This window comes from Oryza glaberrima, chromosome 10, assembly GCF_000147395.1.
Source record: "Oryza glaberrima chromosome 10, OglaRS2, whole genome shotgun sequence".
Lineage (NCBI taxonomy): Eukaryota > Viridiplantae > Streptophyta > Magnoliopsida > Poales > Poaceae > Oryza > Oryza glaberrima.
Genome location: NC_068335.1, coordinates 14,545,252 through 14,564,394, shown reverse-complemented (window position 1 = coordinate 14,564,394; position 19,143 = coordinate 14,545,252). Strand labels below are relative to the sequence as shown.

At 37.7% G+C, this 19,143-nt stretch overlaps 2 protein-coding genes and 3 non-coding genes across 5 annotated transcripts; 2 read left to right on the top strand and 3 right to left on the bottom strand.

Annotated features, from left to right (window-relative positions):
* Positions 1 to 5,485: 5,485 nt before the first annotated feature.
* On the top strand, positions 5,486 to 5,559 carry TRNAM-CAU (transfer RNA methionine (anticodon CAU)). Its single transcript has one exon. It is a non-coding gene; the product is annotated as a tRNA-Met (tRNA).
* A 433-nt stretch (positions 5,560 to 5,992) lies between these two features.
* On the bottom strand, positions 5,993 to 6,063 carry TRNAG-GCC (transfer RNA glycine (anticodon GCC)). Its single transcript has one exon. It is a non-coding gene; the product is annotated as a tRNA-Gly (tRNA).
* A 415-nt stretch (positions 6,064 to 6,478) lies between these two features.
* LOC127785865 (photosystem II D2 protein-like) lies at positions 6,479 to 9,288 on the bottom strand. Its single transcript, XM_052313227.1, is given in 3 exon segments — positions 6,479 to 8,844; positions 8,847 to 9,170; positions 9,246 to 9,288. Coding segments are annotated over 3 exon segments (780 nt in total). The 3' UTR covers positions 6,479 to 8,431.
* Positions 6,804 to 6,891, top strand: TRNAS-UGA (transfer RNA serine (anticodon UGA)). Its single transcript has one exon. It is a non-coding gene; the product is annotated as a tRNA-Ser (tRNA).
* LOC127785864 (DNA-directed RNA polymerase subunit beta-like) lies at positions 9,070 to 11,239 on the bottom strand (the record flags this gene model as incomplete). Its single annotated transcript, XM_052313226.1, has 2 exons — positions 9,070 to 9,520; positions 9,708 to 11,239. Coding segments are annotated over 2 exons (1,764 nt in total), but the record flags the coding sequence as incomplete, so codon positions are not given.
* Between the last annotated feature and the right edge of the window lie 7,904 nt (positions 11,240 to 19,143).

Here is a 19,143-nt window from a genome sequence, read left to right as displayed (position 1 = left end):
TTTTTAGGCTCCCAACTATTCTTCCTGTAGTTCATGTTTGATTCAATTGATGGTTGCTTTTAGGAAATTTGATTAATGTGCATATCTGAATTTATATGGTAGAGGAGTCAAAAAGAGTTAGATGGTAGTGCAAAAATCTCTATGGAGTGTTTGGGATGAAAACATAGTATCTCTTCTCCAAGATTTAATTTTTCTTTAGCTATTCTTTTCACGAACGCGCAAATCTTTAGCTATTTTAAAATGTTTCTATTTTTATTTGTTGTAGCAAGAAAAACTTGCTCATTACTTTTCCTACTACTAAGCTTTAGTTTCTTTATGGAACAACGATTTGATAACTTTGTACCCCCATCTTCAAAATCTTGCGTCCACCACTGACATTTGAAGTATTAAACGTAGACTAATAACAAAACAAATTACAGATTTCGTGTGTAAACCGCGAGACGAATCTATTTAAGCCTAATTAATCCATCATTAGCAAATGTTTATTGTAGCACCACATTGTCAAATCATGGCGTAATTAGGCTTAAAAGATTCGTCTCGCAATTTATATGCAAACTGTGCAACTAACTTTTTTTCATCCACATTTAATGCTCCATGCATGTGTCCAAACATCCTACTTTTTTTTTTGAAGGGAGCACATCCTACTTTTTATGAGCCCCTCCAAAAAATGTATATAGTTGTGCTGAAAAAAAGCATCGTTTGGCTGCAACCAATTTTATTTAAATATTTGAGATTTTATTTTAAAAGCTTGATGTTATTAACAGAATGTCTGATTCGAACTAAAAGTAAGTGTGACACCATAGGTGGAGGGTTTCTGAGACTTTTAGGTTGGAAATGGAGAGTCACGTAATAGTAGTAGAATTTCTTTTTCTTTTTTTTTTTGTAAATTTGAAGTTCCAATTTCTGCAGATAGAAGAATTTTAATTCCAAAGATCGATTTCTTGTCGTTTTTTTCTTATGTTCAATTTGTTGTCGTTGTTGCCTGAACTGGTCAGCTTGCAACCAATCATATATCCTTTCTGAAGTGAAGTGCATCTCTTTAGTGTGTGTTTGGTTGCCCATATTCCCCTAGCCTGGCTCATTTCTCGCATCCAGGCTGAGTTTGATCTGGCTAAGAGTATACATATGCAGTTGTTTGGTTGGTTGCATTGGTCTAGCCAGGCTAGTATGAGATTTTGTTTGGTTACTTGTATGAGAGATACGGTTTGAAAGGGATTTTGTTTGGTTGGTTGCATGGATGTGAGTGTTGTTTACCTCTTCATTTAGTTGGGTGAGGTTACCTCTACAATATATATAACAAATAATAAGAGTATTTTGATTTAACCAATTGAATATTCACTTACATATGCGAATGATACTGCAAAATCACTCTATTATCTACATAAAATAAGTCGGCCAACTTTTCACACCGAATCAGTGGTACGAAAAAGAAGAAAAAGGTTATCTATCTATCTATCTATCTATCTATTATATTATTAAAACAGCCTTGAAAGGAGGCACCACGTTCGCTGTGGAGGCTAGAAATTCCCACATTAATCGGAGAAAAAGAAAAGAAGAGTCCAAATAGAAATACAATAAAAAAAAAGCTGAAATTCGGAATTAAAAATATGCAATATTGAAAGAGGAGTCCATATAGGAACCCAATACGTGATTAATTAAAATTCGAAATAAAAATAAAATAAAATTTGAAATTAGAAAAAGAAAAAAGAGGACTTCGAGTAGGAATACAATTTAAAAATAACAAATATAATAAAAAAAATAGCTGAAATTCGGAATTAAAAATATGCAATATTGGAAGAGGAGTCCATATAGGAACCCAATATGTGATTAATTAAAATTCGGAATGAAAATAAAATAAATTTCGAAATTAGAAAAAGAAAAAAGAGGACTTCGAGTAGGAATACAATTTAAAAACAACTGAAATTCGGAATTAAAATTAAGAAATATTGGAAGAAGAGTACATATAAAAATCCAATACGAGATTAATTAAAATTCAAAATAAAAAAAATAAAAAATCGAAATTAGAAAAAAAATAATAGAAGAGTTCAGCAAGGAGTACGATTTAAAATTAACTGAAATTCGGAATTGAATATAAGCAATATTGAAATAAGAGTAAATATAAGAACCCAATACGAGATTAATTAAGATTCGGAATGAAAAATAAAATAAAATCCAAAATTAGACAAATTAAAAAGAGAGTTCAAGTAGGAATACAATTTTAAAACGACTAAAATTGAAAATAAAAAATAAAATATTAAAAGAACACAGTACATTATTAGTTAAAATTCGAAATAAAAAATAAAATAAACTCTAAAATTAGAAAAAGAAAAATAAGATTTCAACTAGGAATACAATTTATAAATATCTAAAATTGGTGATAAAAATAAAGACTATTGGAAGAAAAGACCATCTAAAACACATGACGTGATTAATTAAGTAATAGACCTATAAAGGAGTAGAGTGGTGGCGGTTAATGGGACATCTAAAAACTATTAATAAAACACGAAATAGAATGATGGCGGGTAGGTAGTGAAGCAACCGGTCAAGGCGGTTGGCGGGACTTCTAGAAAGTAAAAAAAAAAGCCTCAATGATAATCATATTTGATTTTTAAAATCTCAATGACAATAAAAAGAAGAGGCAGCGGGCGGGTTGTACGGGAGTACATTGGCAAAGCTACCGTAGAAAGTAAAAAAAAGAATTCCAACAATGGTTATGTTCGATTTTTAGAATCCCAATGACAATAAAGAATAGACGGCGGACGGGTCGTAGAGGAGTATACTGACAACGTTTCATGGGATTTCTAAAGATTATAAAAAATGAAATCCAACGAGACAATAAATTATAAAAACTATAAGGTCCAATTTTAAAAGGTTTGGGCTTCTGAAAAGTAAAAAAAATAAACCCCAATGATGATCATGTTTGATTTTAAAATCTCAATGAGAATAAAGAATGGAGGCAGCGGGCGAGCCGTATTAGAGTACAGTGACAAAGTCGCTGACGTTTTGACGAAACTTCTAGAAACTAATAAAATGAACCTAAATGATAATTATGTTTGATTTTTAAAATAACAATGACAATAAAGAGAACAGACAGTGGACGGGCCGTAGAGAAGTATAATGGCAGCGTTTGGCAGGAATTCTATAAATTATAAAAACGAAGCCCGATGAGACGATAAACTCTAAAAACTATAAGATCCAATTTTAAAAGTTTCCAAAGAGAATGAATAAAAACAATTATAGCTCAAGCAAGCAAATAAAAAATGAGATAACAGAAGTAACGGGTAGCAACTGGTGTAAAATTATAAAATTAGAAACACAGGAATGATAGGGTTTGGTCTTTCAAACCTTATCATATAAAAATATATAATTTTGTATAGGTGCTAGCCGCGCAATTGCGCGGGCAGCCTTGAAAGAAGCCACCATATTCGCTGTAGTGGCTAGAAATTCCTACATTAATCGGAGAAAAAGAAAAGAAGAGTCCAAGTAGAAATACAATTTAAAAATAGCTAAAATTCGGAATTAAAATAAGCAATATAGAAAGAAGAGTCTACATAAGAACCCAATACGAGATTAATCAAAATTCAGAATAAAAATTAAATAAAATCCAAAATTAGGAAAAAAAAGTCAAAATAGGAATACAATTTAAAAATAACTGCAATTCGGAATAAAAATAAAATAAAACCCAAAATTAGAAAAAAAATAAAGAAGAGTTCACGTAGGAATACAATTTGAAAATAGCTACAATTCGAAATTAAAAATAAGCAATATTAAAAGAAGAGTCCATATAAGAAACCAATACGATATTAATTAAAATTCAAAATAAAAAATCAAATGAAATCCAAAATTAGAAAAAAAAATAAAAAAAGAGAGTTCAAGTAGGAATACAATTTTGTAACAATTAAAATTGTAAATAAAAATAAGAAATATTAAAAGAATAGTCTATATAGAACACAATACGAGATTAATTAAAATTCGAAATAAAAAAGTAAAATAAATTCAGAAAATAGAAAAAATAAAAATAAGAGCTCAACTATAATACAATTTATAAATAACTAAAGTTTGTAAAAAAAAATTAAAGACTATTGAAATAAGAGACAATCTAGAACACATGAGGAGATTAATTAAAGTTCGAAATAACAAATAAAACAAATTTCAAAAATAGAAAAATAATTATAAGAGTTCAAGTAGGAATATATTGTATGAATAAAAATTATCGAGATGAAAAATATGCATTTTTTATAAACAAAAAGTCCATCTAGAACACAACAATGACAAATGACAATAAATAGAGGAGAAGCAATAGGCATGTAAAGGAGTAGAGTGCTGGTGGTTGATGGGATATCTAAAAACTATAAACAAAACCTCAAATAGAATCCTAATGACGATTAAGAGGACTGACGATGGGCATGCCGTTAAGCAACATGGTCACGACGGTTGACGGGACTTATGAAGAGTAAAAATAAACCCCAATGATAATCATGTTTGATTTTTAAAATCTTAATGACAATAAGAAGGGGAGGCAGCGGGTAGGCTGTAGAGGAGTACAGTGGCGAAGCCATTAACGATTTGGCGAGACTTATAGAAAGTAAAAAAGAACACAAACAATAATTATATTCGATTTTTAAAATCTCAATGATAATAAAGAGAGATGGTAGTGGATGGGCCGTAGAGTAGTAAATTGGCGATGTTCGACGATACTTCTACAAATTATGAAAATGAAACCCAATAAGATAATGAACTCTAAAACCTATAATGCCTAATTTTTAAAGTTATAAAGATGATGAATAGAAGTAGTGATAGACCAAGTAAGCAAATAAAAAGGTGACAAAGGAGTAAGGGCTAACGACTGACGTGGCTTTTAAAAACTATAAAATTATTAGAATCATGGGATTGGTAATTTTAAGTAAAATCATGTGTAAAAAAATAATTTTAAATTGATGCTAGCCGCGCAATTGCGCAGGCCGTCCATCATTATTTCCAATCGTAACTAAATCTTCTTTTGTTAAAAAAGGAAATGGAAGCCAAATAGCTAAAAAACGGTAGTTTTGGTTTACTAGAACCATCAGCATATTGTTTCAGCTCGATGGAAACCCAATTCTTTTCCTCAGGATCTCTTAAATGAAATTAGGGAATGAAGTAATTAGATTAGATAGATTTAGGCAAAATTCTATCTCCTACTCTTTAGGGATCATCTAGAAAGCAGAGAGCCTTGGTTCCATTCAGACAAAAAAGCTGACTTAGATGTTAAGTGGTGAGAATACCCATAAAGGAGCCGAATGAAATCAAAATTTCATGTTCGGTTTTGAATTAGAGACGTTAATAATAATCAACCAACGTCGACTATAACCCCTAGCCTTCCAAGCTAACGATGCGGGTTCGATTCCCGCTACCCGCTCCATTCTGTATAAAATAACTATTCTATTTGTCTAGACATGGTAGAGGCCTGTATTCAACCTTTTTCGTCCACCGGTTTCCAGCGCTCCAGAGCGGAGTAGAGCAGTTTGGTAGCTCACGAGGCTCATAACCTTGAGGTCACGGGTTCGATTCCCGTCTCCGCACTTAGCAGTCTGTATAAAAGGACTATTCTATTTGTCTAGATATGGTAGAGGGCTGGGTGGTTGGGCGGTATCCAACCCTTTTTATTCATTAGTTCCCGACCCTATAAGGCCAAATTGAGCAGGTTGCGAAGTAACTTGCTACCACAAGAGGAACTCTCAAGGCCCCCTACCTTGCAGAAAAGAAAAAATAAATGAAAGAAAGGCACAGTCTATCTCCCTTCCCTTTAAAAGCTGTTTGCTGGTTGTTTGTTTCGGTGAATCCCCGGTTTAGGGAACCCTGTTGCCGAGATCGATTCCCGCCGCTGTAGTGCTCTTTTTTTGAGTGGGGTGCAAAGGGGGCTAAGATAGTAAAGGGGTACGGTACTAGACTAACACCTATTACTTTAATAAAAGTAGACTAAATTTTTTATCATAGTACCTTACTAAATTAAGCTGGCGAGCGGCGGGAATCGAACCCGTATCTTCTCCTTGGCAAGGAGATGTTTTACCATTGAACTACGCTCGCTACGTCCTATACTTTATAGGGTGTATCCGCCTGGGTCGACCGTCTATGTCTGGGTCGACCGTTTCATTTTCTATTTGAGTTTTCTTTTTATTAATTTAATTGTCTGTCAATCAATTCGGGGCGCAAATTGCATTTTAATGCGTCTCACAATCCGAATAAACGGCCCTTTTTTATTTTGTATCGGGCTACTAAATACTAAACACATTTAAGAAATGAGAGAATTTAGAATAGCTACCAGAAAGACCAGTCCAATCCATAATGATGTACCGGAAAATACAATGTTTTTATTGTTTGACCAACCATGAGGAGAAGCAAATACAAGGGGTACACTAATGACTAAGACTGAGGAAGTCACAATTAATGCAAAAACAGCTAATTGGAAAGCAATAGTCATATTTCTAACCCTCCAAGTTACCATCAAATAAAGTTGACTACATATTATATTTGATCCCTCACTTAATCAAAATTGTAATAAAATACAAGAAGTAGGAGGGGTTTAATCATGAATCCATTGATTCTTCTCTTTAAAACTTATTACTCACCACTTTTTTTATTTGGATATGGGGTTGAGGGGGTTTTATGCTTTATTTCACAAGCGGATATAGCGGATCCTGTATACATGGATACAGTATACAGAAATATATCGAAAAGGGATTTGTATTTGAGATGTTTCTAGAGGTTAGTGAGTCATTTCGTATGGCTATGTTCTATTTGTAGGAATAAAATAAGGATTAGGCTGTGGAGAGATGGCTGAGTGGTTGATAGCTCCGGTCTTGAAAACCGGTATAGTTCTAGAAACTATCGAGGGTTCGAATCCCTCTCTCTCCTTTTGCTTTCCTCTCTCTTTTCTTTTGCGTATTGAATACGTTTGTTTCTTTATTTGTTTTTTTTGTTCTGTCCCCTTATCTTTCTTTCATAGAAAGGAATGAATGGCTCGGCTAGATAGAATAACCGAGCCAGAACAGAAAAAAACAGTAGAACAGGTATAAATAAGAAAATCTTAGTTAAGAGGGGTCATGTAAAGAACAGGCTCCAAATCACGATCGATTCCCTTTTCAAATCCTGCTGCAGCAGCCCGGGCTCTTCCTGCATGCCACAAATGGCCCACAAAAAAGAAGAATCCTAGAACAAAATGGGAAGTCGCTAACCAACTTCTAGGAGAAACATAATTAACTGCATTGATCTCGGTAGCTACGCCACCCACAGAATTTAAAGAGCCTAAAGGAGCATGGGTCATATATTCTGCCGAACGTCGTTCTTGCCAAGGTTGTATGTCTTTTTTCAACCTACTCAAGTCCAAACCGTTGGGGCCCCTTAGAGGTTCTAACCATGGAGCACGAAGGTCCCAAAAACACATAGTTTCCCCTCCAAAAATAACCTCTCCCATTGGGGAACGCATTAGATATTTACCTAAACCTGTGGGTCCTTGGGCAGATCCCACATTAGCTCCAAGACGCTAATCTCTAACTAGAAAAGTAAATGCTTGAGCTTGAGAAGCTTCTGGCCCAGTAGGTCCATAAAACTCACTCGGATAAGCTGTATTATTGAACCAGACAAAACAACAAGCGATAAAACCAAAGACAGATAAAGCGCCTAAACTATAAGACAAGTAAGCTTCTCCAGACCATACAAATGCACGGCGAGCCCATGCGAAGGGTTTGGTTAAGATATGCCAAATTCCGCCAAATACACAAATGAAACCCAACCATACATGTCCCCCAATTATATCTTCTAAATCATCCACACTAACAATCCAACCCTCTCCCCCAAAAGGGGATTTTAGTAAATAACCAAATATAACACTGGGGCTAAGGGTCAAATTGGTAATTTTTCTTACATCTCCTCCCCCAGGAGCCCAGGTATCATATATACCGCCAAAATAAAGAGCTTTGAGTACTAGAAGAAAAGCACCTATACCTAACAAAATTAGGTGAATACCCAAAATTGTAGTCATTTTATTTCTATCTTTCCACACATAACCAAAGAATGGAAAAGATTCTTCAAGAGTCTCCGGTCCCAGAAGCGCGTGATAAATGCCACCGAAGCCTAAGACTGCGGAGGAAATTAGATGAAGTACTCCAGATACAAAGTACGGAAAAGTATCTAGAACTTCTCCCCGGGCCCTACTCCCCAACCTAGAGTAGCTAAGTGCGGAAGTAAAATCAACCCTTGTTCATACATGGGTTTTTCTGGTACGAAATGGGCCACTTCAAATAGGTTCATTGCTCCGGCCCAGAATACGATTAATCCTGCATGGGCTACGTGAGCTCCAAGTAGTTTACCCGACAAATTGATAAGTCTGGAATTCCCGGCCCACCAAGCAAAACTGGTGGTTTCTTGGTCACGACCAGCTAAAACAAAAGTTCCATTAAAGAGCGTTTCCACGTGGTAGAACCTCCTCAAGGAATATAAGATTTTCATGAGGCTGATCCTGAGCTGCCATCCACGCACGAATACCCTCGTTTAAAAGAATATTTTTGGTGTAGAAAGTCTCAAATTCAGGATCTTCCGCTGCACGGATTTCCTGGGAAACAAAGTCATAGGCACGTAGGTTCAGAGCCAGGCCGACTACGCCAATAGCACTCATCCATAAACCGGTGACCGGTACAAATAGCATAAAGAAATGTAACCAACGTTTATTGGAAAAAGCAACACCAAAGATTTGGGACCAAAAGCGATTAGCGGTGACCATTGAATAAGTTTCTTCAGCTTGAGTTGGGTTAAAAGCGCGGAAGGTATTTGCACCATCACCGTCCTCAAATAGAGTGTTTTCCACGGTTGCCCATGAATAGCGCATAGCAGAGCCGCGCCTAATACTCCGGCAACTCCCATCATATGAAATGGGTTCAACATCCAATTATGAAATCCTTGGAAGAAGAGGATGAATCGAAATATCGCTGCTACGCCAAAACTCGGCGCAAAGAACCAACCGGATTGCCCCAGTGGATAAATCAGGAATACGAAAACAAAAACAACGATTGGGCCAAAGAATGAAATTGCAAAATCTGTACGATTTTCCCGATCTAAATCGAGCAGGTTTCCATGAAGAAGATCTTGTTCAGCATGTTCTATTCGATACTGGTAGGAGAAGAACCCGACTCGGTATTCTTAAAAAAAGAGGGGAAGCAGAACCAAGTCAAGATGATATGGGTCGCCCCTTCTTCTTGCGCCAAAGATCTTACCATTTCCGAAGGAACTGGGGCTACATTTCTTTTCAATTTCCATTCAAGAGTTTCTATCTGTTTCCACGCCCTTTTTTGAGACCTCGAAACATGAAATGGACAAATTCCTTCTCTTAGGAACACATACAAGAAAAAGGATAATGGTAGCCCTCCCATTAACTACTTCATTTTCATTTATGAATTTCATAGTAATAGAAATCCATGTCCTACCGAGACAGAATTTCGAACTTGCTATCCTCTTGCCTAATAGGCAAAGATTGACCTCTGTAGAAAGACTGATTCATTCGGATCGATATGAGGACCCAACTACGTTGCATTGCCAGAATCCATATTTGAAGAGGGTTGACCTCTGTGCTTCTCTCATGGTACAATCCTCTTCCTGCTGAGCCCCCTTTCTCCTCGGTCCACAGAGAAAAAATGGAGGACTGGTGCCGACAGTTCATCACGGAAGAAAGAACTCACAGAGCCGGGATCGCTAACTCTCCTGTTCTTCCATCAAATATTCTGCTTTTTCCCGGGTACTCGGGTTCAAATACCCACGGATTTTTTGTTTGTTTACTGGCTTCATATAATTCTGAAAACACAAGTTTTCTTGAAGCCTCTTGCTCATATCTCTCATCAAAGGGTGCTATTCTATAATGTTTCTTTAGCAGATCCCCTGGTAATCCGAGCGAGCTTTCAAATATTTGTCCCACATTCATTCGGGAGGGTACTCCTAAGGGATTGAAAACCATATCAACAGGCGTTCCATCTTGCAAATAGGGCATATCTTGCCTAGGCAAAATTTTGGAAATGATCCCTTTATTCCCGTGTCTTCCGGCTACTTTATCCCCAACTTTGATTTCGTGTTTTTGTAAAATATATACACGAACCATTATGTCGAGGGGATCCCTCTGGATCCATTTCACATCGATAACGCGTCCTCTTCCACCTATCGGTAGTTTGAGAGAAGTTTCTTTTGAAGTGGATACCTCAAGACCAAATATGGCCCGTAATAATCCAGCTTCCGCGATATAGGACGATTCGCTCGCTATCTGAGGCGTTAATTTACCTACTAAAATATCGCCTGTTTCTACCCAGGACCCCAACTTCACAACTCCATTTCTGTCCAAATTGCAGAGTAAATGTTCTTCTAGATGTGGTATTTCTTTAGTGATTTTTTCAGCGGAGCCTTGGCTTGTTGTATCTGTCTGAATTTCATATTTTCGGATGTGAAAAGAAGTATAAATATCCTCATATACCAAACGTTCGCTAATTAATACTGCGTCTTCAAAATTGTAACCTTCCCATGGCACATAAGCTACTAATACGTTTTTTCCTAAAGCAAGTTCCCCACCAACCGTAGCAGCCCCCTCCGCTAAAATTTGTCCTTTTTTAATGGATTTACCCCGCGGAACCCGAGGTTTTTGGTGCATACAAGTATTTTTGTTAGAGCGCCGATGGGTAACTAAAGGAATACTTATAGTCTTCCCACTACTTGATAAAAGGATCTTGTGACTATTAGTAGAAATGATCTTTCCCTCGCGTTCGGCTATAACAGAAACCCTCGAATCTAGAGCTGTTTGGCGTTCCAATCCAGTTCCAACAATGCACTTCTCGGACCGAGAAAGCGGAACTGCTTGGCGCTGCATATTAGAACTCATTAAAGCTCGATTCGCATCATTATGCTCAATAAAAGGAATGAGAGAACCCCCAATAGAAAAATATTGGAAAGGAAAAATACTTCTAACATGAATCTGTTCCCATGCAATAGTCAGGAATTCTTGACGGTATCTAGCTGGAACAACCTGTTCTTCCTGAATACCCTGATTCAAGGACAAAGAATTTCCTGCTGCTATCATATAATACTCATCTCTATTTGGTGATAAATAAACCACCTGTCTCTCTTTTTTTTTCTTTGCTTTCTCAGATATTTCATAAAATGGACTCTCTACGGATCCCCACCAATGATCAATTCTCGCATGAATAGCTAAAGATCCAGTAAGTGAAGCAACCGGTCAAGGCGGTTGGCGGGACTTAAGCCTCAATGATAATCATATTTGATTTTTAAAATCTCAATGACAATAAAAAGAAGAGGTAGCGGGCGGGTTGTACGGGAGTACATTGGCAAAGCTACCGTAGAAAGTAAAAAAAAGAATTCCAACAATAGTTATGTTCGATTTTTAGAATCCCAATGACAATAAAGAATAGACGGCGGACGGGTCGTAGAGGAGTATACTGACAACGTTTCATGGGATTTCTAAAAATTATAAAAAATGAAATCCAACGAGACAATAAATTATAAAAACTATAAGGTCCAATTTTAAAAGGTTTGGGCTTCTGAAAAGTAAAAAAAATAAACCCCAATGATGATCATGTTTGATTTTAAAATCTCAATGAGAATAAAGAATGGAGGCAACGGGCGAGCCGTATTAGAGTACACGTATTAGAGTACAGTGACAAAGTCGCTGACGTTTTGACGAAACTTCTAGAAACTAATAAAATGAACCTAAATGATAATTATGTTTGATTTTTAAAATAACAATGACAATAAAGAGAACAGACAGTGGACGGGCCGTAGAGAAGTATAATGGCAGCGTTTGGCAGGAATTCTATAAATTATAAAAACGAAGCCCGATGAGACGATAAACTCTAAAAACTATAAGATCCAATTTTAGAAGTTTCCAAAAAGAATGAATAGAAACAATAATAGATCAAGCAAGCAAATAAAAAATGAGATAACAGAAGTAACGGGTAGCAACTGGTGTAAAATTATAAAATTAGAAACACAGGAATGATAGGGTTTGTTCTTTCAAACCTTATCATATAAAAATATATAATTTTGTATAGGTGCTAGCCGCGCAATTGCGCGGGCCACCCAGCTAGTTATATTATTAAAGGAATAGAAAAATGAGCCTCCACGTTCGCTCTCATGGCCTAGAAATTCTCACATTAATCGGAGAAAAAGAAAAGGCAGAGTCCATGTAGAAATACAATTTAGAAAATAGCTGAAATTTGAAATTAAAAAAATAAGGAATATTAGAAGAGGAGACTAGAGTCCATATAGAAATACAATTAGGAAATAACTGAAATTCGGAATTAAAAAAATAAGGAATATTAGAAGTAGAGTATAGAATCCATATAGAAATACAATTAGGAAATAACTGAAATTCGGAATTAAAAATAAGGAATATTAGAAGTAGAGTATAGAATCCATATAGAAAAAAATAGGAAATAACTGAAATTCGTAATTAAAAATAAGGAATATTAGAAGTAGAGTATAGAGTCCATATAGTAATACAATTGGGAAATAACTGAAATTCGGAATTAAAAATAAGGAATATTAGAAGTAGAGCATTGAGTCCGTATAGAAATACAATTAGAAAATAACTGAAATTCAGAATTAAAAATAAGGAATATTAGAAGTAGAGTATAGAGTCTATATAGAAATACAATTAGGAAATAATAGAAATTTAAAATTAAAAATAAGGAATATTAGAAGTAGAGTATAGAGTCCATATAGGTATACAATTAAGAAAAAAAATAGAAATTCGTAATTAAAAAATAAGGAATATTAGAAGTAGAGTATAGAAATACAATTTACAAAATAATTCGGAATTAAAAAAAGAATTATTAAAAGACCAGTCTAGAGTAGGAATATATATAATTTACAAATAACTAAAACTCGCTATTAAAAATAATTAATAACTAACACGTATATAAAATACCATATGAATATTACACATTTGTAGTTTCGTAAAGTTGTTGTAAAATTTAAAATTATGATGTTATTTTAATATATTTGAATAATATAATAAGAAAACATATATGTTATTATATGAGAGAAAATATAATGATACTAGCGTGCAATCTGCGTAGGCCGCCACTATGCTAGGTTTTCTTTAAGCTAGATGAACCGGTGGAACTAATTAATCTATCAGTAGTAATTCTGCATACATTGACTTCTCTGTTGCTGGAGTACTTGCTAGTGAGAAACGAAAGAAAAAGAAAACAGAAAACCCGGGGAGAAAAAAGAAACGAAAGAGAGAAAGGAAGGGGATCGGCGTTGCAGCCGTCGCTTCGTCGTCATCAACTCCCGTCCGCCCGCAGCCGCATGCATGCCCACCTGCCCGCCGCTCGCCGTTCCTCCACCCATCTTCCTGCGCTCCTCTCCATCCGCCGCTTGCCGCTCCTCTGCTCCAGATCTGACCGGCACAGAAGAAGGTGGGATACGACGGTGGCCGACGATTGAAGATGGGATACGATGGGAAGAGGAGGAGGGATGCGGCAGCAAGGTGGATCCGCCGTCCTCGTCGCCGCGACCTCCGCTGAGCTCGTCACCGTCAAGCTTTTTGCCGCCTCACCACTAGTTGGATCTGGCAGTGCTCACACCATCAGCGGGGACGTGTGGGCAAGGCGGTGGCCGGATATTGAAGGTGGGAGACGGTGGGAAGAGGAGGGGGATGCAGCAGCAAGTTGGATTCGTCGGGCGCCACTCCCTCTAGCAGAGCTCGTCGTCGCCATGTCGATTGCTGGGGGAAAATGAGGAGGAGCAAGGGGCGGAGTGGTGACCCCATCGCTTGCCCTTGCACACGCGGGCGCGGGGCGCTGCATGCGCGGATGCAGCGCGTTGCATCGTGCGGGCCTGGCCGAGTAGCGAAGCTCAACTTGAGCGTTTCTGCTCAGCCTGGCTGTGGGGGATTTTTTTGCATCCGCTCGACCAGGCTGGGAGCGAGCTGCAGGCAACCAAACAGCGACCTACTGCATCCACGCGTGCGAGCCAGGTTTCATGCATGCAACCAAACACACCCTCACCTGTAGGCTGTACTTCATACCAAAATAAAAACAATCCAGGAGTGAGTACAATCTAATACTCTATCCTAAGAGATTTTAGACGGATGGAACATCAAAATCTCTAGATTTTGAACGGATGGGACACTTTCTAATATAATAAATCTGAATTTGCTCTCTGTCCAGATTCATTGTACTAGAAGTGTCTCATCCGTCCAAAATCTCTCATATTTTAGAACGAAGGGTGTAGTATAAGATGTGAAAATCTTTTCTAAATTGAAACATTAAATCTTTGCTTTGTTTTGGGGTCGAAAGCTTATTCCTTCCTTTCTTTTTAGCCCTAGCTCAGTCCGCTACCTCCCTCCAATCAGCTTGCATCTCTTTGGCCTAGTCCATAAGTGAAGCCACGGGACGTCTTCAACCTCCGCAACGCAGTCTTGTCCTGTGCCCTACGATGCCGGAGCTGATCTTCCCCACCAAACCAGATTGATTCTTTCTCGATCTTCCAAAATTAGTTGAGAGTTTTCATCCACTCGATCTTCTCTTTCCGTTTTTTTCAAAATTGGAGTGAATCCGCAAAATTTGGGATAAAAACGGCCGGGGGAAGCTAGTCAAACGGCCATCATCGAAATCAATTAAATCTAGTGAATTAGAGCTGAATTGAGAGAGGAAATCATGGGAAAAGTGATAAGAAGGAGTGGGGGAATCGATTATTGCCTCATCATCATCAACTTGCCCATGGTAATCCAAAATCTGAGTTTGCTTCGGGTGTACCAGGCACCATCCCTTTGGATGAACAACAAAAATAAATTAAAAAGGCTCCATGAAGGAATTGTCTCTAATCCCTTCCTATAGAAAGTCCTAAACTGGAATACTTTCACCTTACACTTTAATAAGAAATATTTTTATCCATTTTTTAAAATTGTGAACCTGGAACCTTTTTTTCTACCTTATTTAGGTCAACAAGAACCCCGTATCTTAACATGCAACTATAGACCCCTTATCTATGATGTCAAACTGTATCCCCTCAAGCAAAAGCAAAAAGGGATAGGAAGTTATAGGTTGCAGTTACAAATATAGTGATGCGGCAGACTGATGATACACATACAAAGAAAGTTCTTACAAAATTTTACAAACGCTGATGTGGCAGACAGTGGTTGAATCATGGTTTTAGATAACTAATAACTGAGTAAAACTTAATCATCTACTTTAGCAGTGTATTTGCTCCATCTAGGGTCAAGGGTTTAAACGGTTTGAAAATTCAAAACATTGTCTCAACCATTTAGTCTTGTCAGATAGTGTATTATGCCATAGTGCTTTTCAGTTTCTGTTATTTGTTATCCAAAGAACAATTCAATCAATAATCAACACATACCTCTGATTGTGGAGCCCTTCTGGATCTTAATATCTCGTTTCACTGTTCCATCAGGTTTCTCCTTCCAAATGGTCTGGAAGACTTTGTTGGGCCTGTAAAGCATTCTAAAACAGATCTAATGAAGATTTTGTACATTCCACCGTTTTTGGTGAGACTTTGGATGGTATGTATAACAGACCTTGGTATATGTAGTTCTTTACCTTAAGTTCAGTATCTGTCTCATGTTAATCATTGATCCACCTGTCATGGAATTACAGAGAGGTCTTAGTTCATTTCTAAAATCCTCAGAAGTACCTGGAGAGGCATATTGCAACTTTCTCTCGACTTACATATATCACTGGTTTCCTTCGAGGCAAATTGTCAACTTTGCTCTTCTTACTGTGGAGCTTATACCTGAAATACAAAGAAACGTACCAGATACTATGAATTGAGCTGTAATAAAAAGAAAAATCATGTGTACAGTGAAAAATATTATGACAATTTATTAGTCATGAGTTAGAAAGACTATCAGTAATCCATAAAAAAAAAGACTATCAGTAATCAAGTCTCAGTTTCAGCTATGAACTGTAATTAGATATACAATCTATACACCAGAAGAACTACTTGGCAATCAAGTAATGTTGCTATAAGCTTCATCAAATGATATATTAAAACGTATACCATGTCAAAGAAGCGCATGCACAGAGCAAACTCATGTCACACCCTAATTTTCTCTGATCATACACAGATGAGATGAGGAATAAATAAGACTGGAGCATATGACAATTAATATGAAAAGATTGTTATGGACCAGCAAGAATTCTCAGATTCTGTTTTAGCTTATGTTCCCTCCGATCCATCGGATGCAATTTGGCGCACATGCGTAATCACAAACAAACGTGGTCGTATTTTCTCTCTCTAGAATTTCATCTCCCTCTCCTTATCCTGTTGAATTTACTTTTACTCGCTCGCACTTCTCATGGGGTCCCAATCTCCTACGACGTTCACCTCAGGTTAATGTATCTTATTAGCTTAGCCCAGTTACCCATTAAGTCTGTATGTTGCTGTTTCCTCAGCAGAGCAAAAAAGATTCATCATGCAAATAGTAACTTGAAATTTCCTAATGCTGGAGTACTTTAGTTGAATCATTGTTCCTCATGTGTTTCTTATTCAAGGAATGACATGGAATCGTTCTATATTTGTACCCATTAATATTGGAGGATTACTCGAATTGGTAAATCCCTAACAAGATCATTTACAGTTGTTAAACATGTTCAGGTTGACCGGTTCTCACTGTAAGCTGGCATTTGTTGACTCGTCTGTTTTTGAACATGTGAAACTGTGAAAGTACCACCTGCTTGATGGTCAAGCACTAATCAATACCTCAACTCTGAATAGTAGACTGATGCTACAAAGATATAGCTGAAACTATCTCATCAAATTCTTATGGTCAGCACTAGTGCTAACTTTGTGTAATTATTGTCTCATCATCATCTTGTCCCTGGCTATCCAAAATCATAGCGACTGCTTGGGGTCACACAGTCCCTTTCGATGAATAGAAAAATGAATTAAAAGCTCATCCCAAGGGATTGGCTCTAATACCTGCCTATAGAAAGTCCTAAACAGGAATACATTCACCTTACATTTAAGTAAGAAATAATTTTATCCATCTGTTAAATTAAGAACCTAGACCCTTTCTCTACCTTATATCAGGAATCATATGACTATGAGTAGGAACACATGTAGTTATAGACCACTTATCTAAGATGTCCGAATGCATCCCCCAGCAAAACATCTAAAGAATGCCACGGTTAGCAAAAAGGAATAGGAAATTATAGGTTCCACATACAGATATTGATGCGCACTGCTCTCTGTAATAGGCAGTAAAAATACTGGTACATAAAGCATATCTCCAGTTCACAATGAAGTCAATGATAAACCGCGATCAATAAAGTAACTACACATAGAGATTCCATTTGTGCCTGAATTTAGAAAAGGTAATTCACTTCATTTGCTATATTTTAAGGTACAATTCCTGGTGGTGCAGAGGTTACCATGAGGGGTGATTGTAGGATCGAATCACAAGAACTAAGCCAACCAGAGGGGGTTGAATGGTTGGTATACCCAAAAACCGAAAACTTTTAGCGGAAATAAAAGTTACCCTCGAAATCGACGGAAGTCGGTCTGACCGAGATTGATCTGCCGGTCTGACCGAGTGGATGCCGCTGGTCTGACCGGTGTTGAATCTCCGGTCTGACCGCCGAGATTGCCTGCCGCGCCTGTCGCCGCCGCCGGTCTGACCGCCGTGCTCCCACCGGTCTGACCGCCGCTTGTCGCCGGTCTGACCGCCGGTAGATCGCCGGTTAGACCGCTGAAACCCGGTGAAACACAAATCAAAGAACTCTTAAAGTACATGACGACTTTATTGATTCTCTCTGTGTTTTTGAAGTGCACCAACAGCACTCCTTACAAAAATCTCGACTAAGCTCGAAACCCTAACTCAAAACTCAACTCTATTGCTCTCAAAAGCGATACCGGGAGGCCTCACGCTCCCCCTCTATTTATACATGAGGTAGGCAGCCTAAAGCCACGAACCAAACTCATACTAGGAGTTCTAAACACCTTAGTAAACCCTCTAGTACAAGAAAGAAACTTTACATAACCAATCGTACCAAATTTGGACTCCTTCCAAATTCGACTCCGCATCCATACGCACACAATAACTCCATTGTATGCCATATGGAATCTCCATCAACCACGTGCATCAACTCTAGCCTAAGTATCCCGCATGATCTCTGACCACCACGGACGTCATCTTATCCCCAAGCTGACTCCCGGTCCATCACCGCAAATACTCTCCCGAGACATCGAGTCACCTACACATGAAATAAACAAAGAAACCATATTCCGAGACCAAGCTATCTCCAACTTGACTCATTAGCAGCAAACAATAGTATTACATACGTATAGTATCCATCTAGAAGTCATAATCATAAAATAAACTCGGATATCCAAATAAACAACTCGAAACCGAAACCGACACAGTGTCGGCCGGTCAGACCGCGGGCTGCGCCGGTCTGACCGCGCATTACACGCCGGTCTGACCGGCACACACTACCCGGTCTGACCGGTCACATAAAATGACGATCCTGCGATTCACCTGTAAAATCCAATCATCTCCAAAACCACTTCGTGAATAGATTCCAAATAACAAAACCAATAATCTCCAATGTCCAATTGTTCATCACAGAATAATAATCAAAAACACTTTGATTTTACAGTGATAACCTGATCGTCTACTTTAGCATGGTGTATTTTGCTCCCTCTAAGGTCTGTTAATTACCTTGGAGATTTGAGAAAGACCATTATCCCTCAGGGATGATGATGTTATACAGAGTCCTCATGAGCCACATGGGCCTACAAGATATGTGCTTGAATGTTTGATATACTTAACACCCCCCTTCAAACTCAAGGTGGAAGGGGAGGATCTGAAGCATTGGTTTGAGTAAATGAAGGAAGCCGATGATGCTCTCGAGTTTGCGATTTAGTGAAAAAAAAACTGCTACTTGCAATTCTAAGGGAATACTGAAGAGCAATTGTTTTCTGATGGCAATGAGACCGGGTAAAGGAGGCATCAACACCAATATGCTTTGTAAGTTCATGTTTCAAGGGATCATTGACCATAGAAGAGGTGTGGGGGCATAACAGGAAACATTGTCTTATCCATTTAGTCTTATTCTTATCAGATAGTAGTGTATTATGCCATAGTGCTTT